A 24,326-nucleotide genomic window follows, 5' to 3' on the forward strand; every position below is an offset into this window, starting at 1 on the left:
GCCCTGATGTGGGCTTTTATCCTTATCTGATTTTTAACTGGGGACTACTCCTACATTTCTATAAGGAGCTGCCACCATGAGGTCATGGGTGGTTGTTAATCACATTAACTAATTAATAATAATTAACAATCCAATTAATAATAATTAGAAAAGGATGGGAATTTGAAAGAAGCTGAGATGTCAGAATAAAGGTGCACACTCTGCTACAGGACCACAGAGTGCAGGGGGCCCAGGACTCTGCTTCTCCCTGAATTGCCAATATAACCATGGAGGAATATGGCCTGCTTCCGACCAAGTTACATGAACTGCTGTCCACACAGCCCCCGCCTTCTAGAGAACTGCCAGGTGTCTGCTCTCCCTGTGTCTGCATAGTCTCAGCAAAGAGAGTGTGGAAAAAGTTTTAACAAGACATGCTCCATGCTAAAAGGTAGGACAAGCTATCCAGGGCGGTGCATTAGTCTATCTCCTATGGCTAAGCTCTTGGGACCGTCTTATTGGGTGTGTGAGGCTGAGACAGCAAGGGGGTGAGTGAAAAAGAAAGAGCATGTGTCCTGGAGCAGGTGGCTTGGACAGCAACCTCCTCACCCATGAAATACAACAGTGTCTGGGCCTGCATGAGCTGTTCCAATGATGAATTTTGCCACTGACTCATAGGTTTGGCTCTGTGTTCCCACCCAAATCTCATCTAGAATTGTAATCCCCATGTGTCAAGGAGGGACCTGGAGGGAGGGGACTGGATCACGGGGTCAGTTTCTCCCACGCTCTTCTTGTGATAATGAGTGAGTTCTCATGAGATCCGACGGTTTTATGAGGGGTTCTTCCTCCTTCACTTTCTCTTCTCTCTCCTGCTGCCTTGTGAAGAAGGTGCTTGCTTTCCCTTTGCGTTCCGCCATGATTGTAAGTTTCCTGTGGCACCCCCAGCTGAAACTGAGAGTCTATCAAACTTCTTTCCTTTATATATTACCCAGTCTCAGGTATTTCTTCCTTTCTTTTTTTTTTTTTTTTTTTTTTGAGACAGAGACTGTTGCTTAGGCTGGAGTGCAATGGCATGATCTCAGCTCACTGCAAACTCTGCTCCCTGGGTTCAAGCGAGTCTCCTGCCTTAGCCTCCCGAATACCTGGGATTAGAGGCACCCACCACCACATCCAACTAATTTTTGTGTTTTTAGTGGAGATGGGGTTTCACCATGTTGGCTAGGCTGGTCTCGAACTCCTGATTTCAAGTGATCTGCCCTCCTCGGCCTCTCAAAGTGCTGGGATTACAGGCATGAGCCACCACACCCAGCCTAGTCTCTGGTATTTCTTTACAGCAGTGTGAAAATTGACTAGTATGCTGACTCTGCCTCAGGCAACAGAAGAGATTTCTTATCAAGAGGAAGAAGGAATGAAATGTCAACACCCTTTGTTTGCTGCGAGCTGACTTCCCTGTAAAAGGTCTCTCCAAGCTGTGGCCTGTGGAACAGGGGTGGCTGAGTCGAGGCCTCTACTTCCTACACATCTGCACCTCTGGCTCTGCTACTTCTGTGATGACCCATCCTCCACCAGCCCGGGATGCAGCAGTTTCTAGGCACCCCATGCATGGCACTGTCAGAGCCAGTCCAGGGAGCGTGATGTAACTGCCTGTCCTCCTCCAGACCACCTTGTTCAGCTCTGGACCCAGAGAACTGAGCCAGGGCGTGTCCCAAAGTGGGTGCTCCACAAATATTTTAAGTCAATAGATGAAAAATAAATGAATGACCAGAGGGCAACTACACTCAAGTGGATGGTGTCTCCCCAGATGTGCAGTAAGGAAGGGCAAATTCTGAGAACCAAAGATCGACAAGGTGCTTCCAGGGACTTGTTGAGATCCAGCAAAACTCTGGAGAAGATGATCTTACAGATGGCACGGGAGTCTACCCGAAAGGCAAGCATGGCTTCACATGTGGCTAGAGCTGCAGGGTGCTGTGGGTCATCCTTCTAACGCCTATGACTTATTGATGAGGAAACAAATCATTCCAAAGTAATCTCATCTCTTTTTGTGGTGAGGTCGCAGAGCCTTTGGTGAGGATACAGGGCCCTGCCACCCCAGAGGGGACCAGGAATCCTCGTGGTTGAGAAGGTGGATTTGTTTTCATTAGCCAGAAGACGGCTCTGTGCTTGCCCACCACCAGAACAGGCTCAGCTAACCCTCAAACAGGATGCACGAAGAATGAAATGATCAACACTAAGTAACTCCAGCTTGCAGGATCAAGCCTATCTGCTCATGGGTTCATCTTACAGCTCACGTGTCCTGGAAAGTGCTCTGAGAACACTGCTGTACGGGCTCAGACCCCCCACAGAAGAAAGTCTGAGGTTGTGGTTACAGTGGACAAACACCTGGCCCCAAACTGCACACATAACCAGTGGCTGAAAAAATTCGGATCTACCTTCTGAGGAAAAGCACAGTTTTCTGGCTTTTCTTCATGAGATCTGGGGGATTCTTTTGTTCAGCAAAAACATAATGGTTAAGCTTTTCAGAGTTCTGCCAACCTTATTACTATTTGCTTGTTGGGTTTCTGGAGCTTGTGGATTTGTTCTCAATCAGAAGTACACAAGACCAGTGCTGCGATGTCACTCTGAGCGACTGGGGCCCAGCTCCCACTGCCAGCCCACCTAGGAGAAGTCACACACAGAGGACACATTAACTGTTATTTTCTAGGCAGCCTAAGTTTTGTGCTTTGATGAAATTAGGCCACAGAAGACCATCCCACTGCACACATTAGTGTGGCTCCTGCACAACAGGCATTATTGTCAAACCCTTCCTCAACAGAGCAGCAGACCCATGCCTGGAAAAGCAGCAGACCAGGCGGGCAGTTCCAGCTCCAAAGCAAAGCACTGGGGCTAGTAAAGGGCCACAGGGGCCCAGCCCTATGCCACACACCCTAGGACGCAGAGTGGAGGACACAGTGAGGTGGCGTCTTTAGGGTTTAGTTAGATCCAGGCCCTTCTCTCCTGATAAATTCTCACTCATCCAAGAATATTCTGGGATAATGCACAATGCAAAGAAGGAAAATGCTGTGTAAGCATGTGCTATGGAATGCTGCAGGGGCCTGGATTCTTGGGGTGGAAAAGAAAGGCATGGCTTGGGCTGCAAGGTGCAAAGCCACACTTCAGGTCCTGCACAGCCTGTATTCTCAGCTTACATGCCTGGCCCTGCTCCCACAGCCTCCTGAGCCAAGACCAGTGGCTGGAGCCCTTTAAAAGACCTTGAGGTTGACATGCATCTGGTAGCCCCAGGAGACCACCACTAACTGGGAAGGCAGTTCCAGTATCAAAGTCATAGAGGGTTAAAAACGTCACCATGAGAAGTAGCTCTGAATTTAACTTTTTTTTTTTTTTTTGAGACAGTCTTGCTTTGTTGCCCAGGCTGGAGTGCATTGGCGTGATCTTGGCTTACTGCAAACTCCGCCTCCCAGGCTCAAGCGATTAACCTGCCTCAGCCTCCTGAGTAGCTGGGATTACAGATGCCCGCCACCACGCTCGGCTAATTTTTTTTTTAGTAGAGACAGGGTTTCACCATGTTGGCCAGGCTGGTTTCGAACTCCTGACCTCAAATGATCCACCTGCCTTGGCCTCCCAAAGTACTGGGATTACAGGCATGAGCCACCACGCCGGGCCTAACCTCTTTCTTATCCTGACTGGTCACTGTGCTCATTTCTTGCCAGGCACATGGAAACATTTTGCTTCCGGCCCCCTCTGAGATTCAGTGGGACCAAGTAACATGATGTGTTACATAAGGACGTTTTGGTCAATGACAGACCACAACGGGGTTCTCATAAGATGACAGTGAAACTGAAAAATTCCTGTTGCCTAGTGATGTCGCAGCTGTTGTAACATCACAGTGCAACACATTCCTCGTCCTATGTTTAGCTATGTTTAGACACATGGTACTTGCCGCTGTGTTTAGACACACGGTACTTGCCGCTGTGTTACAGTTGCCTACGGTATTCAACACAGTCACATGCTGTGCAGGTTTCAGCCCAGGAGCCAGAGGCTACACCACACAGCTAGGTATGTCGTAGGCTGTGCCACCTAGGTTTGCATGAGTCCACTCTGTGATGTTCACAAGACAAAATCACCAAACAACACACTTCTCAGAACATATCCCCTTTGTTAAATGACACACGACTGTATCTAGCTAGTTTTGATTAATGAGTTGTGGGAACCTTTGTGGGCAAATGTGATGTGTGTCACTTCTGGGCTGAAATGTTTGCTGCTCTGAGGAGGTCCTCCAGGGTCTCTCTGCCTCTGCCCCAGCAGCATGCACAGAGGTGGAGCATGTGCGCCCTGGGGTGTTGGTGTGGCTGGCTACGGGCATGTGAGGTCTGCGAGGGATGTGAATGAGGGCAGAGGGTGCTCAGCCTGGCTCCATTCCTCCGTGTGTGCAGCCTGTGCTGACTGCTGCCAGGGGACTGCAGAACGGTCAGATCAGGAGAAAGGTGCCCAGTGGGATTAAATCAGAGAGGAGCTGCTTCAAATGCGCATTCTCAAATAGATATGGAAATCATGCTCATCCTTTCTTCTGGCTCTAAAATCTATATATTCACAAAAATACGTTATGTTCTTTTTAAAAATAAAGTGCTGTCTTAACTTTCAAAAATATGTATTTGACAAGTTTTGACATAGCAGAACCCCCTGCAGCAGCCCCACTATCTGGGCGATGTGCATTTCCGCCGCCCTCACCGTGGGCCTAGGCCTCCCAGTCCTGCCATCCTTCCAGGGCCTCTTCCAGCCCCCAGGAAACCCCCCAGCTGCTTTCTGTCACTAAACATGGGTGTGCATTTTCCAAAGTTTTATAGACATGGGGCCCTCCAGTGGCTATTCTGCTTTCTGTCTCGTTCTTGACCAATTTTGCGCCTCCCTTCCATTGCTGTGTGTATCAGCAACTGGTTTCTTTTTCTTGCTGGGTTGTGCCCCTTTGCAGGGTTGAGCCATTGTCTGTGCATGCATTCATAGGCTGATTGACATCTGGGCCATTTCCAGTCTGAGGCTGTCACAAATAAAGCTGCTACGGATCCCTCATGCAGGAGCCTTTGTGTAGGCCTGTGTGTCTGCTTCTCCTAAGAGTGGAACGGCTAAGTGATAAGTGGCATGTTTAACTTCTTAAAAAATTGCTGAACTATTTTCCCAAATAGTTGTGCCATTTTACATTTCCACCAGCGGAGCAGGAGGGTTCTCAGCCTAATCCTTAAAATATGCAGCCTCTTTCTCTCTTTCACAGAGTATGGAGACATACACACACATACACACACACATATAGACACACACATACATGCATATATACACATAGACACACATACACACATAGATATACAGATGCACATGTATAGACATGCACACACATATAGATACACACACATATAGACATACATACATATAGATACACACATGCACACGTATAGACACACACATATAGACACGCACTCAAAATGAATTGTGGACCTAAACGTAAAATGCAAAACTACAAAACTCCTAGAAGATAACATATAGGAAAATCTAGAGGACCTTAGGCTTAGTGGTGCCTTTTAAGATAAAACGCCAAAGACACAATCATGAAATAGTTAAACTGGACTCCATGAAAATTACTAACTTGTGTTCTGAAAAAGATACTGTCAAGAGAATGAGAAAACAAGTCACAGACTGAGAGAAAATATTTGCAAAAGAAAACTATGGTATATCTAAAATATACAAAGAATTCTTAAAACTTCATAAGAAAAGAAACAACCCAATTACAAACTCAGCAAAGATCTAAACAGACATCTCATTAAAAAAGATATACAGGCCGGGCACAGGACTCATGCCTGTAATCCCAGCACTTTGGGAGGCCGAGGCGGGTGGATCACGAGGTCAGGAGATCAAGACCATTCTGGCAAAAATGGTGAAACTCCGTCTCTACTAAAAATACAAAAAATTAGCTGGGCATGGTGGTGGGGACCTGTAGTCCCAGCTATTCGGGAGGCTGAGGCAGGAGAATCGCTTGAACCCGGGAGGTGGAGGTGGCAGTGAGCCAAGATCATGACACTGCACGCCGGCCTCGGCGACAGAGCAAGACTCCGTCTCAAAAGAAAAAAAAAAAAAAAAAAAAGTACAGGTAGCAAATACGTATATGAGAAGATGCTCAGCGTTATATGTTGATATGGTTCAGATCTATGTCCCCACCATATCTCATGTTGAATTGTAATCCCCAGTGCTGGAGGCGGGGTCTGGTGGGAGGTGACTGGATCATGGAAGTAGATTCTCACCAATGATTTAGCACCATCCTCTTGGTGCTCTCCTCGTGACAGTGAGTGAGCTCTCATGAGATCTGATTGTTTAAAGGTATATGGCACCTCCTCCCTCTCTCTTGCTCCTGCTTCTGCCATGTGAGACTCCTTGCTCCCCCTTTGTCTTCTGCCATGCTTGGAAGCTTCCTGAGGTCTCCCCAGAAGCAAAAGCTGCTATGCTTCCTGTACAGCCTGCGGAACTATAGTCAATTAAACCTCTTTTCTTTATAAACTACCCGGTCTCAGGTATTTCTTTATAGCAGTACAAGAATGGCCTAATACAGACGTCACTAGGGAATTGCAAAGTATAATAACAATGAGAGACCACTACATATCTATTAGGATGGCAAAAATCCAAAACATTGACAACACTGAATGCTGGTGAGGACATGAAGCCATGAGAACTCTCATTCACTGCGGGTAGGAAAGCAAAATGGTGCAGCCACTTTGGAAGAGAGTTGGCAGTTTCTTTCAAAACTAAACGTACTTTTACCAGTCTCAGCACATACTCTTGCATACTTGTAGAAATCTCCCTTCTTGGTATTTATCCAAATTTATGTCCACATAAAAATCCACACAAGATGTTTACAGCGGCTGTATTCATAACTGCCAAAACTGGGAAGCAACTAAGATGTCCTTTGGTAGGTAAATGATAAATAAACTGTGGTACATCTGGACAATGGAGTATTATTCAGTGCTAAAAAGAATTGAGCTACTAATCTATGAGAAGACACGGAGGAAACGTAAATGCTTATCACTAAATAAAATAAGCCAATGCAAAAAGGCGACAACATGGTGTATGATTCCAGTTGTATAACAATCTGTAAAATGCAAATCTATGAAGACAGTAAAAAGGTCAGTGGTTGCCAGGAGTTAGATGGGAAAGAGTGATCAACAGGCAGAGCACAGAGGATTTTCAGGGCAGTCAAACTATTCTGTATGATCCTATAATGGGGGACACATGTCATTATACATTTGTCAAAACCCATAGATTGAATAACACCAAGAGTGAACCGTAATGTAAACTATGGACATTGGGTAATGATGTGTCAAGGTAGGTTCATTAATCCTGACACATGTATCACTTTGGTGCAGGCCACTGATAGTAGAAGAGGTTGCGCATGCGTGGGAGCAGGGAGTATATGAGGACTTTCTGCATTTCCTGCTCAATTTTTCTGTGAACCTAAATTTGCTCTAAAAATAAAGTCTCTTCAAAAAAAGTCTTGGAAGGATGACTTCCAATATCAGAAGGGCTATTTTTAGAAGAGGAAATTGATTGTGAGGGAGTAGAGTTGGCAGAAGTGGATCAACTCTGCAGGATGTGTATGTATGTAAGGCTATGCATGCATGCATGTGTTTGTGTATGCACCTGCATATGTGTATACATGTTTACACGTGTGCACATGTATTTTATACGCACATGTATATGTGCACATGTAGTCATGTTTGTATGTGTATGTATGTTGTGTATTCATGTAGATGTATGTACATGAATATGCTTATTGCACGTGAATGTTATTGTATGTGTTCACATGTATATGTGTATATGTATGTAGGCATGCGTGTGTATCTGTGTGTGGATGTGTATCTATGTGTGTAGACTCTGTAGATTCTGCCCAACAAGACGATGAATCTTTCAATAGGTCAGTCCAGCCATAAAACAAACCCCTCATTAAGTGGTGAGCTCTTGTCCCTGGAGGTATTTTAGAAGAACCTGAATGATCCTCTGTAAAAATGCTGCAGCCGGCCTGCCGGCAGGGTGGGGGCTGGCGAGTCTACCAGCACAGATGCCATCTGCTCTCTCTTCTTTCTAGAGCTATATTCTGTGAATTGGGGACCCTCCTGAGCGAGGGTCTCTCCTTCCTCTTCTGGTGACCTCTTGCCAGGAACACTTTGTACAGGTGCCTCTTCCTAAGAGAAGACTCTGAATGTTCACCCCTGCCCTGTCTACACCACCCCCTGGCAATCAGAGTCCTGAAAGCCCAGCTCAGGGAATCAGTTGTGACAGGGAGAAAGGGGCCTGCCTGCACTGAGGGACAATTCCCTTGCAACTCTCCATGTCACAGGGGCATCCTTCTCCATGATCTTAGCACGTTCCTAATACAAACATTTGCAGCCAGGTCTCTTCAAGGTGTTAAAAGCTTCGGGTAGCTTGACTGCAGTGGAAACGGACATGAACATCTCCTCTTTTGTGAGCCTGGGGGACTGATGGCTTCTTCCCCATTGCTTCCAGAATCCCTGTTTGTTACCAAGTTGCACAATACTCAGAAATTGGAAGTAACTAGTATTTCCTCCCATCCCAGGAGGGTCCAGAGGACACGCCTTTCACCACGACCATGAGAAACAGATGTGTAAGGGGAGTCCTTGCACCCTTGAAAAGTTCTGGGCTCACACTTCTCCATAAGCTGGACCTTACAGTGGGAACTACGGCCATGGAGCTGGGAAACCTGGAAGTGACCGGGCCCCAGAGGGAGGGGGGCAGGGCCCACAGAGAGGCACATAATTACCAAAGACAAGGCCGACCAGGCGGTAATACCATGAGACAAGTTACCAAAACAGACAGCACAGTCAAGGCAGTAATCAACTGGCAACAGGCAGTCCATTATTTTCCTGGAAGAGAAATAGATGGGCTGTCTACTACATTCTTACTTGAGCTGTATAAACAGAAGAGTTCTAGGTCTAGTGAACATAAGTATAACTTGAATCACAAAACAGAGTTGCAGCCCTTCAATCAATCCCCAGACTTCAGCTACTTTTCAGACCCAGAATCCCTAGAATTTACAGGTTAGGTCTCCTTGAGGAAAGACCCCAGCGCCATACCAAAAACTTACACTGCTAATCTTTCTTTCAGGCTTCCCCAAAGGGATCTACCCTAACAGGGTGACTGCGCATTAGGGAAAAGAAAATAATCAGAGTTTTCAGGGACTGCTGGACACTGGATCTGAACTGACCCTAAGTTCACGCGAGCCAAACGTCACTATGGTCTGCCAGTCAGGGACGGGCTTATGGAGCAAAGGTGATCAGTGGAGTTTTATCTCATGTCCTTCTCACAATGGTTCAAGTGTGGCCCTGAACCCATCCTGCGGGTTTTCTCCAGTTCTGAAATGCATCATCGGCCTAGACTTACTCAACAGCAGGCAGAATCCTCACACTAGTTTCCTGACCTGTGGAGCGAGGGCTGTTATGCAAGAAAGGCCAGTGGAAACCACTAACCTGTCTCTATTTCAGAAAATGGTAAAACAAAAGCAATACGCATTCCTAGAGGTACTGCAGAGATTAGTGCCACCATCAAAGACTTGAAGGATACAGGGGTGGTGATTCTCACCACATCCCTATTCAGCTCTCCTGTCTGCCCTGTGCAAAAGACAGACGGATCATGGAGAATGACAGGATTATCATAAACTTAACCAGGTGGTGACTCCAATTGCAGATGCCAAACAATATTTCACTGTTTAAGCAAATTAACCCACCACACCTCTTGGTATCTGGTATGCAGTGATTAATCTGGCAAATGCTTTTTTTGTTACTAAAGACTGAAGCGGTTTGCTTTCAGCAGGCTAGGCCAGCAAGCACCACAGGGGTAGATCAATTCTCCAACTCTGTGTCACAAAATAGTGTGCAGGGATGGTGATCACCTTTGCCTTCCTAATGGCAAATGGCCCTTGACATTGATGGCCTTGTGCTGACTGGACCTAGTGAGCAAGAAGTAGCAACCACTCTAGATTTGTTGGTAAGACGCCTGCATGTCAGAGGATGGGAAATCGATCGAATTAAAATTCAAGGGACTTCTACCTCAGTGAAGTTTCTAGGGGTTTGGTGGTGTGGGGGCACACTGAGACATTCCTTGTAAGGTAGAGAAAAAGTGGTTGCATCTAGCCCCTCCTAAAGCCAGAGTAAAAAAACTGAGTGGGGCTCTTTGAATTTTTGGAGACAATATCCTCCTCAGATGGGTATACTAATTTGGCCCATTTATAAAGTGACCCCCAAAATTGATAGTTTTGAGAGGAACCCAAAACAAAACAAAACAAAACAAGGCTCTGAAACAGGTCCAGGCTGCTGTGCAAGATGCTCTACCCCTTGGGCCACACGACCCAGCAGACCCAATGGTGCCTGAGGCACTACTGTGGCAGACAGGGATGCTATGTGAGGCCTTTGGCAGGTGAATCACAGTGCAGGTTTTTAGGATTTTGGAGCACGCCTTTGCTGTCTTCCAAGGACAACTATACTCTTTCTAAGAGATAGTTCTTGGTCTGCCAGTGGGCCTTGTGGTGGAGACTAAATGCTTGACCATGAGCCACCAATTACCATGCAACCAGAGCTGCCCACTGTGAGCTGGTGTTATCTGACCCACCAAGCATAAAGCTGGGTGTGCGCAGCAGCATTCCAGGGCCAAATGGAAGGGTGGGTACATGATCGGGCTAGAGCAGGTCCTGAAGGTACCAGTAAGTTACATGAAGAAGCGGCCTAAAATGCCCATAGTCCCCATGATCCCCACTCCGGCTATGCTGCCTTCTCTCATCCAGCCTGCACCTGTGGCCTCCAGGACAGTTCCATTGGATCACACAGGAAGATAAGACTTGAGCCTGGTTCACAGATGTTTCTGCACCATATGCAGGCACCACCTGAAAGTGGACAGCTGCAGCATTGCAGCCCCTCTCTGGGACATCCCTGAGGGACAGCAGTGAAGGGAAAGCCTCTCAGTGGGCAGAACTTTGAGGAGTGCACCTGGTTGTGCACTTTGCTTGCAAGGAGAAGTGGCTAGAAGTGTGATTGTTTAATGATTCACAGGCTGTGGCCAATGGTTTGGCTGGTTGTTCAGGGACTTGGGAGAAACGTAATTGGAAAACTGGTGACAAGGAAATTAGAAAAGCGCATGTGTTGGCTGGGCGCGGTGGCTCAAGCCTGTAATCCCAGCACTTTGGGAGGCCGAGATGGGCGGATCACGAGGTCAGGAGATCGAGACCACCCTGGCTAACCCGGTGAAACCCCGTCTCTACAAAAAAAAAAAAAATACAAAAACTAGCCGGGCGAGGTGGCGGGCGCCTGTAGTCCCAGCTACTCGGGAGGCTGAGGCAGGAGAATGGCATAAACTCGGGAGGCGGAGCTTGCAGTGAGCTGAGATCCGGCCACTGCACTTCAGCCTGGGCGACAGAGTGAGACTCCGTCTCAAAAAAAAAAAAAAAAGAAAAGAAAAGCACATGTGAAAAAACCTCTCTGAATGGGAAAACATGTGGTGAAATTTGTGTCCCATTTAAATGCTCACCAAAGGGTGACCTCCGCAGAGGAGGACTTTAGTAATTCCACAGATGGGATTCCGGGGAGTGCAGTCAATGACTGAGCCTCTTTCCTCAGCCATTCCTGTCATTGCCCAGTGGACCCACGAATAGAGTGGCCATTGTGGATGGAGGTGACACATGGGCTCAGCATCATGGATTTCCACTCATCAAGGCCAGCCTGGCTACGGCCACCACTGGATCCAAACTACCAGCAGCAGAGAGCAGCAGGGAGTCCTCAGCATGGCACCACTCCCTGGGATGGTCACATCCACCTGGGGGCAAGGTGACTACCTTGAACCACCTCCATCAAGGAAGGGACAGTGGTGTTTTGTCCTTACTGGAATAGACACTATCCACTCTAGATATGGATTTGTCTTCCCTACGCACAATGCTTCTGCCAAAGTGAATATCCACGGACTTCAGAATGCCTTAGCCACCATCACGGTATTCCGCACAGCACTGCTTCTGACTGAAGAGCTCACTCCATAGCAAATGAAGTGCAGCGATGGACTCAGGCGCATGGAACTCACTGGCTCTACCAGGCTCCCCATCGTGCTGGCAGCTGGCTTGACAGAATGGTGGAATGACCTTTTGAAGACTCAGTTACAGCACCAGCTGGGTGACAGTCCCTTGCAGGGCTGGGGCAATATTCTCCAGAAGGCTCGGTATGCTCTGAATCAGCATCCAATATATGGTGCTATTTCTCCTACAGCCAGGACTCATGGGCCCAGGAATCACGGGGCAGAAAGGGGAGTGGCACCACTCACTATGATCCCCAGGGACCCACTAGCAAAATGTCTGCTTCTTGTTCTCACAACATTATGTTCTACTAGTCTAGAGGTCTTGGTTCCAGGGGGAGGAATGCTGCCACCAGGAAACACCACAACGATTCCACTGAGCTGCAAGTCAAGACTGCCACCCAGCCGCTTTGGGATCCATGTGCTTTGGAATCAAAGGCAAAAATGGGAACTGCTGTGCTGGCTGGGGTGACCGATCCTGACCACTGCGGGAAACTGGACGGCCCTCCATAGTAGACGTGGGCAACAGCATGTCTGGGATACAGCGGATCTCTTAGGGTGTCTCCTAGTGCGCTCTCAATCACAATGCCCCGTGACTGAGGTCAATGGAAAACTGTAACCACCCAATCCAGACAGGATTACAAATGGCCCAGACCCTTCAGGAGTGAAGGTTTGGGTCACCCCACTAGGTAAGGGTCCATGCCTAGCTGAGGCGCTTTCTGAAGGGAAGGGGAATACAGATTGGATAGCAGACAAAGTAATTATAAATACCAGCCATGACCATGTGAACAGTTACAGAAATGAGGATTGTAATTGTTGTGTTTCCTCCTATTTTGTTATGAATATGTCTGTGTGAATGTGTACATTAAGCAGTACCTTTGTTTTCTTCTATCTCACCATGTAATATAAGTTGCACTGACTTTTATATGACATTATTATTATATGATAGTATTTAAGTTACAGGATATCAAGGAGAAGAGGAAGCATCACTCAAAGACTGAATCCTCTTCTGGGAAGGGCGTGTGCACTCTTGGTGTACTCAGGCTTGTTGTATCATCATGTTAGGCAGAAGTATGACTTTGCTTTTGTCTTTATGTAGAAACTAAGTATAGTTTAGGGAGATGTCAAGCTGACAAAGGGTGGACAGTGAAGGTGAGTTTTATGTCAGTGTAGCTAGGCAGGTACCCAGTTGTTTGAGCAAACACTAATCTAGATGTTGCTATGAAGGCATTTTGCAAATGTGTTAATATCTACAGTCAGTTTACCTTAAGTAAAGGAGATTACTGAAAGTACATACCTTGATAATGTGGGTGGGCCTCGCCCAATCAGCTGAAGGCCTTAAAAGCAATCAGAGGCATCCTGTGGACAATGATTTCCTGCCTCAAGACTGCACAGCAACCCCTGACTGAGGGTCCAGCCTGCTGGGCTGCCCCACAGATTTCAGACTTGCCAGCCTCCACAATCACATAATTCCTTAAAATAAATACATTATCTCTCTCTTAAGACCTCTCTCTCTCTTTCTCTCTCTCTCTCTCCTGCTGGTTCTGTTTCTCTGGAGACCCCTGACTGATACAAACCAATAACTAATTTTCATAATATTTCCATTAGTAGAAAAAGACATTATTCCCATCTTAACACTAAACAAACTGAAGTCTAGGGGAGTTGTAAGGTGACTTTAAAGTGAAGGAGAGAATAAATAAGAGGTAGAAAGCAGGTGATGCGTATGTTTATTGCAGCACTGTTCACAATAGCAAAGACTTGGAACCAACCCAAATGTCCATCAATGACAGACTCGATTAAGAAAATGTGGCACATATACAGCATGGAATACTATGCAGCCATAAAAAAGGATGAGTTCATGTCCTTTGTAGGGACATGGATGCAGCTGGAAACCATCATTCTCAGCAAACTATCGCAAGAACAGAAAACCAAACACCGCATGTTCTCACTCATAGGTGGGAATTGAACAATGAGATCACTTGGACAAAGGAAGGGGAACATCACACACCGGGGCCTGTTGTGGGGAGGGGGGAGGGGGGAGGGATAGCATTAGGAGATACACCTAATGTAAATGACGAGTTAATGGGTACAGCACACCAACATGGCACATGTATACATATGTAACAAACCTGCACATTGTGCACATGTACCCTAGAACTTAAGGTATAATAATAAAAAAAAAGAATGACAAAACGAAAGAAGGCAGTTGATGAAGCCATAAATCTAGCCATTTCTGCTGGTCTTACAAAGAAATCCTATAGGAATAACACTTTCATGAGGTTGACCTATTGGTTCTATTTGAGATCCAGATAGAGTGTGAATCCTCTGAAAAGATTAATGAGTTTCATTCTTATGCTATATACAAATGTGTCTTGTAATTTATTAAGATGCGGCCTGGAAGGAATTACCAAGCAAGCACATAACTTATCAGGTGAATAAAAACCAAACTGTCCCAGGAGTGACTTCCTCTAGAAGGAGATGATGGTACGAAGCTGTCTTATTCCCGTGAGGTGACAGAGTGCCCTCCCCGGCTCCCCACCCCATGGCCTGAGTGCCTGAAATAAAAAACCAACAAAATAAAACCACAATAAACAGAATGCCAAACCCAGCACTCTGTGTTCTTTCTCGGCATTGCCCTCAGTTATGGGACCAAAATGGAGAGCACTGGCAAGTGCTGTGGAATGTTCAGAGATGCCCCGCCATGCTGACTTGGTTGCCTTCTGGGAGGGACAGACGGCTGGGTCCGATGTGTGGGCATGACCTTCTGATGTAGTTTATGGGACATGTGCTTGTTTTTCTTTTGAACTGATGCCATCACTGAGTTTTTCTGGGCATGGACGGCTGGAAAGAAATCCTATGTCTTTGAAAGCACTGTGATAATATATCAGTTGAAAAAGAAGGCAGTCACAGCAGTAGAATTTTGCAGAACAGAATCTAGACTTGACATGGGAATCGAGTTGTGCCAGGGGCTCCCGACCATGAAGTGTGTGCATTGCCCGCCCCAACCACATTGTCACACGCATCGCTTGCTTGTCCAGCTCATGTGGCACTAGAGTGTAGGATTTCACGGTAATCCTGATCAGTTATTCGTTATTAGTCGGTGCCCTTTGGAGAGGGTGGCAGAACCCTCACAACGATTACACGTGACTCACAAATCCTTTTCTTTTTCTAAAGAAAAGATGGATTTTAAAGATGGATTTTGGTTTAATGCTTTGCAGTTGAAACCCTACTTCTGAATAATAGTTTTCTTGAGTTCCCTTCATTGTTCAGGCTATAGGTCAGGTATAGAACTGCAATCTTAAACATCGTTTTCTATTTGTGTTTCTTGGCGGACATAGGATAAGTGAACCAGGAAATGGAATCTCCAGGGATTGAGGAGATAAATAAATGACATTTCACACATAGCTTGCACCAACCAATTAGGGCTCCCTTCTGAGTAGCCTACATCTCTCCATTTGTTGATGGATAAGTGTGTGTGTATATATATGTATATATATACACACACAAGTATATGTATTTTATATGTATATATATCCTTATAAGTATATATTTATATATACACATACTTATAAGTATATATATTTATGTATACACATACATATATATATATATATAACAAAATTAAACCCCTCTTTGATCTTTTAGAGAAGCCTCAGGGATATAAGTTTTATATCTGCATGGATCATATAATTCTTCTGGGATCCAGACTCCAATTAACTATCAAATTCTTAATAATAATTTCTAATATTTTTGTCCGGAATACTATGCTATGCATTCATCAAATTAACTAAATTTACTCTTCCCAACAACTCATGGTGGTAGGTGCCATCATCCCCATTTCACAGATGTGGAAACTGAGGCACAGGTGGAGGAGCTTGCTTGAAGTCACACAGCTGGTAAACAGGAGACCTGATTTACACCAGGCAGCTGACCCCAGGTCCACCCTCCGTGCTGATTCATCCACTGTGTCTTCCTTCTCCAAATTCAAGCTTCACTGGCTGTTGAGATGACCGCGGCTCCTGCTCCTTCCCTCGTTCCTGCCACTTCCTCAAGGCTCAGCGGCATGAGCTCCAGGCTCTTCTCCCCAGAGGAGGAGCTAACCAGCAGAAGCAGAGAATGGGGAGTGGGCACTTGTGGGTACTATGGAACCTGGTTTCATTCCCAGTGCCCTACTTGTCACGTGGCCTTGGGCAGGTCAGCTTGCCTCTCTGGACCTCATGTCCACATTTGTACCCTGAAAGGGTCACCAGCACTCACAACCACGCTGAGATCCAGAAGTCTCATCCCAATGCAGAGGCCATGGAGTTTCTACAGGAGAACTGCGGACAGCCAGCTTCACTTGCTGTCCTGGGAGGGCGCAGATAACAAGAGAAGCCTCCAGGCCACCACTGACCTCTGCTCAGACCAGGCTGGGCCACTGCCCTGCCCCACTCAGGGCCTGTGCTCTGACAGGACATTCCTAACTTAGAGAAAGAGGTTGCCACTCTTGTCATCAGGGAAGCGATGCTCCAGCAGTTTACGCCGTCCAAAAAAGGCTGTCTGGAAAACTTCAGAATGCTTTTTGGCAGCTGGGATTAATGCTTTCGGGATGGGTTCATTTTCAGCTACGCACGCTGGCTCCCCTTATCCCTCAGGAGACAGCCTGATAATGGGGCAACAGGAAGAGGACCTCGAGTCACTGGTGCTCCCAGCCACATGGGGCTGACTCTGTGAGCCCTTCTACCCAGCCAACGCCAATGCCACTGGCCAGCAGAGCTGCCGGGCCCGAGTGGCCAGGGCGGAGGTGGTTTCCATGGCCCATGGCTGACCGTGAGACTCCTCAGTGACTTTGCTGTGGGGCAGACCCGAGGTTCCCAAGCCCCCCATGGGCCTGGGAGCCCAGGGATGCATCAGGCTGTGGCTGCACCTGGCGACAGAGCATGGGCTGAGGGGCTCCGCGAGCAAGCTGGGGGGCAGGTCTCCCCTAAGACCCATAAGATGGTTCCCATGTGGGTGAGCTCAGTTCTGGGTGAGGCCAGATCCAGCCCCTTCTACCTCTGATGCCAGTGTCTGCAGGTGACAGCAGGCCCCTCCCCACCCTGGCTGGTGGGAGCATGTGGCCAGCCTGTGCCGGCAGAGTGTAGCTGTCACTTTGGAAGTGAATAGGGCTAGTAACCCTGGAGAAGCTGGCATGAAAGCTGGCAGCGGCTGGCTTCCCATGCTGCCTGTCAGCAGAAGTAGGATAGACGAGTAAGGGTCTACCTATTGCAGGGTGCCTCTACTAAAGAGGAAATACATTTATAAGCCAGCAATTCTTCACTTTAGGGAGAGCTGCCTGGCTACTAAAAAGAGCTTCATCCTCAAGATTTCTTCCGATTGGATGTTCCTGGGTTTTCACTAAAAATATAGGAGTTTTCACACTCCTATGTCATATCATAAGTGTATATGACATATGAAACACACATATATATATATGAGATTATACATATATTGAATGGGTGGGTGCATATATGTGTCCCACAGCTTCCATGCTCCAGACCAGGACTTGCTGCCACTATTATGGGTCACTCTTGTCAGGTCCTCTGTTCCTTTCACACCAAATTGGGTTTGCAGAATCTTGATGACATAGGTCATGCCGTCCACACGGACTTGGTCAGTGATTCACTGTTGCATGGGTTCTGGCTGTGGTTGGGTCCAATGTGGACCCAGAAGGCAGACACCTAGGGCCCATTCTCCCCGCAAGGCCAACCTCATGGTCTCCTGCCAGGAGCTACCCTGGACGTCTCACTGTGGGACTCCTGGACAGGCCATCGTCTCCCAGGGACTGGGAGGTCACCACAGTCAGCACTTGGACCCAACACAGGAGGCGAGAGGCCAGCATTCCTGTGCCAGCTCCAGTGCCGATGCTGTGTGGCCCCAGGCAAGTCTCTCAAGGTCTCTGAGCCTCAGGAACATCATGGAAAATGGGGAGTTTAATATAAAACATCTTTAGAGGCCCTTTCAAGTTTCAATATTCTATTACTCACTGAAGCAAAAACTGCCACACCCCAAAAAGGAAAGTTACCCCCTTTTTTTTTTCTGGCCCACAAAGAATTTCCCATAAGTTATGAGAGTGAAAACGTACTGGCAGCATTTTTTCCAATTCTCTTTAGTCTACAGTCATCACCAGGTGCCTTCTACGGGCAGGGGCTGTCGGCCCAAGGCTTTGAGATGTTTTTGAATTAAGTTTTATGTCAGAACTCACACACAACAACACAGAAGTTCCCCAGTGTACCGTCCCTACTGTACGCTCAGCATGAAGATCTATGCTACCCTGTTTCATTCTGTTTATCCCGTCCAATCTAAATACAAATGTGGTCCCAATCCACTGGACTGATCATTTGAAGAATGCTGCTGTGGAGTTCATGGCCCGGCCAGAGCCTCGGGGAACCTCAGCACCAAGGAGAGGGCTCCACAGAAGTCAGGTGGCTGGCAGGAGCGCTCTCACCGTGTGGACTTGGTCAACTGCACAGGGACAGCAAGGGCTCAGAACCCCGAGGAAGCAAGAAGCACCACTCATGGCCTCATGGCACCCATGGCACCCTACTGCCCAGTGCTTGGCAGATTTTGCAGTGCTGAGAGGCTGGCAATGAGTCCCTCCTAGGGCTGCCTGCTACCTTTTCCATCCCTGGCCCTCACCTTCGGGCCATGTCCTCTGGCCTCTGCTCCGGCTGGCCCTCAGCCGAGGATCCTCCCACCTGTGCCCCAGGAAGCCTCCCCTGACCTGGGCTGGCCAGGCGCCTTTTTCGGTGACCCTCTGTTCCTACACGCAGGTCTGTCACCCGCCCTCTCCTGCAATCAATCGCCTGTTTACCTGTACAGCAGCCTGTACTACACTCTGGCTCCTCCAGGCCAGGGTTGATCTTTCCCTCACTATGAACCGCGTGCCTGCGCTCTGCCAGGTACATCCTCATGCTCCTTGCAATACACAGATGAGTCGGGGATTGGGGCACAAATAAGGGAATGAGGGATGGCCGGCCGGGTGGTTAGGGATGCCGACTGCACGCAGCCCATTGGCAGGCACTGGCACCCTTCTCTTCTGGGTGACTCTCCCCTGGACTTAGGTACCCTGAGGGTTCATATCACCTGGTGCTGATGCGCTCATACAGTTTCAAAACCAGAAAACTGTCACGGATGGATACAATAGGTAGTGTTCCATGGTCGTTTCAAGCACAAAATTCATTTTTAAGTGCAAAAGGATAACTTAAATCCTGAAGACCACCTTTTAAAACCAGATTTGGGCTCTACTGTGTAATTTGTGGGTGTTGGGGGCCTGGCCACAGGGCAGCCCCTGCAGGGAGCAATATGATCAGGCAGGTGGGTGGGAAGAGACCTGGGCAAGTAGGCTGCAGAGGTCCCTGCATAGTCCGGCAGATGCCTCGGCCCAGAGAGGAGCTCTGGTTCAGGACTGGGTCTGTAGAAAGAACTGCCACTCTGTCTGCACTTGTATTATCCCCAGAGGCCTCCACACCACATCGGGCCATGCAGGAAGCAGAGTTCAAAGGCCGAATCCCCCTGGATATAGCAGCAGAGCACCAGCCTCCTGGGGACCAGTTTCCCGGGGACCAGCCTCCCGGGATCAGCCTCCTGGGCATCAGCCTCCTGGCACCAGCCTCCTGTCACTAGCCTCCCGGGACCAGCCTCCTGGCACCAGTCTCCCAAGGACCAGCCTCCTGGGACCAGCCTCCTGGGACCAGCCTCCCGGCACCAGCCTCCTGGGACCTCAACCATAGCCACTGACACCATACAACACAGAGCTGGTTTTGGGGCCTCTTCCTTCTCCACACTCAGGGATATGGTGCATACATCTCCCATGCTCCTAGGAGAAAACTACTCCCTACTCTATAGCGCCCAGGAGCTGCATCAACCCTGACTTCTCTGTGGTATATGCATGGAAGGGCCTGGGTGGAATTTAGCAGCACTGGTGCTAGGAAACTGCGCCACACTGAGGTGTGTGTCTCAGTGGACATGGAAGCGAGGAGCTCACTGTCTTTTCCCAAAGAAAATTTAACAGAAACAGACTGGAGAATACTGCCAAATGCTTTAAAAAACCTTTGCCATAATCAGACATGTGTACATCTATGATCAAGTTGCCCAAAGTTAGGAAGGCTGTTCAGTGTAGTCATGGCGGGCTGGGGCCCAGGAAGCGGCCTGCAGGGAGTGTGCTGGCCCCAGCCCCCCTAGCCCAGCCCAGCTGTCACACAGGCTCACTTGCTTCTGAGCAGTGGACTAAAATGACCATCATCTCTGCTCTTCTGCTACAAATGGCAGCTGTAGATGCCTTGGGCCTTGCTGCAAATTAGGAGAAATTCAAGTGGGAACACAGATGGGAAAAATGTTCACAGGTGGTTTTGTAGACAGTGCTTGTCTTTGTTGGTTACGAGAGGTGGGAATGAAAAGCACACACAACGTGTGCGAGGGCGAGGTGCTTCTCCGCTGGGGTTTACTGAACCTCTGGGCACAAGCTCACACGGCCTCACAAAAACCACTTCCCCTCCTGCCTGGAGTGCAGCGTGGACTGCTCCCTGTGTGCCCACAGCATGTGCCCAGCCCCAAGCGTGGCCTGCGCACTCCTGCTGCCCACAGAGGCTCGGGAGCTGCCAGGGGAGGAGGAGGCTGAGCCACTGTATGTGCAGCTTTCCCTGCATGACAGCGTGTCCCTGCATGGTGCCTTTCATCAAGAGGGATGTTGGGGTGTCCTTTGGACTCAACTGCTCTTTGCTGATATAGGACAACTGTTAGAGGGCATAAATCATAAGTGAGAGTGAAATAGTTGCAAAGCGTCTAACAGGCAGGCTAGGAACAGACCCAGCTGGTGTTCATTAGCTTCACACTTAGGTGGGTGACGGGGAAGAGCATTGTCCTCCATGTAGATTCCTACAGGACTCAATGTCATAGAAACCCACTCAGCAATGGTCGTATTGAAGCCAGTCCCATTTGTTTCACAAACCAGAGAGAGGGAATTCTTGTGCAAAGAACCAGAAATGCTGAAGGAACTATTACAGCCCCCACTTTCCAAGTCTGCCCCGGTTGTTCCTGAGCAGCTGGGAAGAAGGAAGAATGTTTAAGTGAGAGGGTAGGACTGTGAATCCCACGTCTCCCCCATGATGAGACCCAGTCACATCTCATAACAAGAGCTGCAGGGTAGAAGGGAACAGATTCAAGACTGAACTGTTCTTCAAACAGACAGACAGACACAAAACACAGAGCAGCTGTGGCCCTTCATGCCAGGTGCCCTGTTAGGCTGGAGCAGACCTGAGCTTTGCTAGCTGCATGCCTCTGCCACACCAGTCAGCACAGGAACAACCATCGCTCTGGACTGAGTAACACAGGAGGTGCTGAGGCCCTGCAGAACTTGGTGTGGCCCACGTCTGCAGCACTCCTGGCTCATGCTGAGGACAGGGGAGCACGGCCTGCCTCCAGGGTGATGGGCAGAGAGCCCGCCAAGTCAGTGCTGTGTTTGGCAATGGCCTCGAGAAAGAGAGAGAGGCTGTCCCTGCCTGGAACACACCATCTAGTGTCCAGGGTGCCCATCTAAGCCCTGGCTAAGACATCCTGATCCAAAGACTGATTTTATATGGAAAGATGTCAAAAGACCCACAGAATCAGTCAAGCCAAGACAGAACAATGCCTAAACCGTTCAGGCAGCAAGGCCAATACACAGAGTGGCTCCCTGCCCAGGACCCAGTCCAACGCCCTAGGGATACAGTCTCAGGCAGTGCGTGGGCCCTGAGCCCTGGAGAATTGCTTACTGGATTTCACATGGGCTTCCAAAAACTTCATGTAAAAAAACCAGCAAAATATCTCATCAACAATTTTAAAATATAGGTTAGATGTTGAAACAATAATATTGTGGATATTGGGTTTAACAGAATAGGCTATTAAAATGAATTTTACCTTTTAAATTTATTTTAAAATGAATTTTACTTTTTAAAAATGTGGCTACTAGAAAATTTAAAATTCGATTTGTGGCTTGCATTATGTTTCTGTTGGACAGCACTGATTTGGAAATCTGGATTCTCATCCTGATTAATCTAATGTCTAGCTGGGTGGCAACTGGAACAAGTTTCTTAGACTCAGATTTTCTTTCTTTTTTTTGTTCGAGATGCAGTCTTGCTCTGTTGTCCAGGTTGGAGTGCAGTGGCACAATCTCAGCTCACTGCAGTCTCTGTCCCCCAGTTTCCAGTGATTCTCCTGCCTCAGCCTCCTGGGTAGCTGGGATTACAGGCGCCTGCCACCATGCCTGGTTAATTTTTATATTTTTAGTAGAGATAGTAGAGATAGAGATGTTGGCCAGGCTGGTCTCAAACTCCTGAGCTCAGGTGATCCGCCTGCCTCAGCCTCCCAAAGTGCTGGGATTAAAGGCTTGAGCCACCGTGCCTGGCCCAGATTTTCTTTTATGAAATCAGCACTTCATGGCTAAAACAATAGCTAAAAAACACATCAGCTATCAGGTCAGCATTCTCCTGTTCCTTCTCATTGCTACTCAGGAAATAGGCCTGTCCCATATGGTTAACAGGTTGTGGACTGCACAAGGATGACATATTAAAGGGAGTGGGTGCTGTTCACACTGCACATGTACATTCATATATTTATCATTACAATATCCCAGCACGTGGCAATAAATATCTCGTTCTAACAAAATGAGTATATTACAATGATTTTACAACAGATGGAACTAAGGCATTTTCAAGAGGGGACACCTTTTTCTAATTTGCATGAGAAATGTAGCTGGACTTGCGTTGGCCCTGCCAGCACCGAAGGCCTGCCTGATTCCTCTCCAACCAGCTGCTGTGGTGGTTTGGCTCCCTCTCTGTCACACGCCTGGTTCATCTAGGGGCAGGCATTTGGTGCCCACATTCAAGCTTCAATTGCACAAATGCCACTGCCATCTAGTGCCAAAGAGTTACAGTAAGCAGCTGGCCTCGAGCTCAGGGCTCGTCCAGGACGAGCCTCTTACCTTTTCACTTTTCTTCTCGTCTAGTTTGCATCCTGTGTTGGTGGGGCTGGATGTGGACAGAACACCGATGGGCCCCCCTCCAGCCTCCCCGTTGAGGTTGGCGGCACTGACATTGGGAGGTGTGATGGCTGATGCTGCTGATGTGAGGGGGATGGCCGGCCGCGGGCACATCTGCACTGGGGGCTGGTGGCTGTGCTGCGGGGACACCACTGAGTGAGGCCTGAGGCTGGTGGCAGGCAGGCGGGATGGAGAGTTCTGAGTGCGCAGGGGTGACACGGTGGCAGTTGGCCGGTCCTGAGCCTGGGCTGCAGAGTGGGCAGCTGGAGACGGGGTTGGAGAGAGAGCAGGATGAAAGGTTAGTTTGCAATCTGCCAGGCCTGCCAGGCAGCTGCAGTGCACACTCTTCTCAGGCTCCCTCCTCGAGCACTCACAGCCTCTCTCTCATGTTTCTCCAGACCTGGCCACTTCACAGATGGAGAAATACGCCAAGAAACCCTGAAAATTCATTCCTATCTTCCAAAGCCCAAGGGATGAGGGCGGCCCTGCCACGGCTCAAAACACCCCTTTCCTCAGGTGGAGCTAAAACAGCTTTGCCAAGGTTGCCATGAACACGGGCACGTTCCCAGTTCTATGAAGTCCTTTAAGTCAGCGGTCCCCAACCATTTTGGCACCAAGGACCCGTTTCGTGGAAGACAATTTTTCCATAGACTGGGGCAGGAGAGGGTTTCGGGATGATTCAAGTGCATTACATTTATTATGTACTTTATTTCTATCATTACTACATTGTAATACATAGTGAAATAATTATACAGCTCACCATAATATAGAATCAGTGGGACCCCGAGCTTGTTTTCCTGCAACTAGACAGTCCCATCTAGAGATGATGGGAGACAGTGACAGATCATCAGCCTTTAGATTCTCATAAGGAGCGTGCAACCTAGATACCGCATATGTGCAGCAGGGTTTGCACTCCTGTGAGAATCTAATGCTGCTGCTAATCTGACAGGTGGTGGAGCTCAGGCGGTAATGCAAGCATTGAGGAGGGGCTGTAAATACAGATGAAGCTTTCCTTGCTCACCCACCACTCACGACCTGCTGTGCGGCCCAGTTCCTAACAGGCCATGGACTGGAATTGGTCTGTGGCTTGGAGGTTGGAGACTCCTGCTCTAACTAATTTTCTCTGCTGTGATGAGCTAAAGCACTCAGAAAAATTTTGAAAATATGGTTTTGAAATATGGTTGTAAAATGCCCATAAAAGTAAAGCCTGTAAAAG

At 48.1% G+C, this 24,326-nt stretch overlaps 1 protein-coding gene across 1 annotated transcript in view; it reads right to left on the bottom strand.

The window, feature by feature from the left end:
* Positions 1-24,326, bottom strand: part of SH3RF3 (SH3 domain containing ring finger 3) — a 374,941-nt gene that overhangs the window by 32,609 nt on the left and 318,006 nt on the right. The window contains exon 8 of the mRNA XM_023190396.3: positions 23,054-23,373. Within this exon, the coding sequence (XP_023046164.2) occupies positions 23,054-23,373 (320 nt within the window). The remainder of the gene's footprint in view (positions 1-23,053; positions 23,374-24,326) is intronic.

This window comes from Piliocolobus tephrosceles, chromosome 15 (genome assembly GCF_002776525.5).
Source record: "Piliocolobus tephrosceles isolate RC106 chromosome 15, ASM277652v3, whole genome shotgun sequence".
In the NCBI taxonomy this organism is placed as follows: domain Eukaryota; kingdom Metazoa; phylum Chordata; class Mammalia; order Primates; family Cercopithecidae; genus Piliocolobus; species Piliocolobus tephrosceles.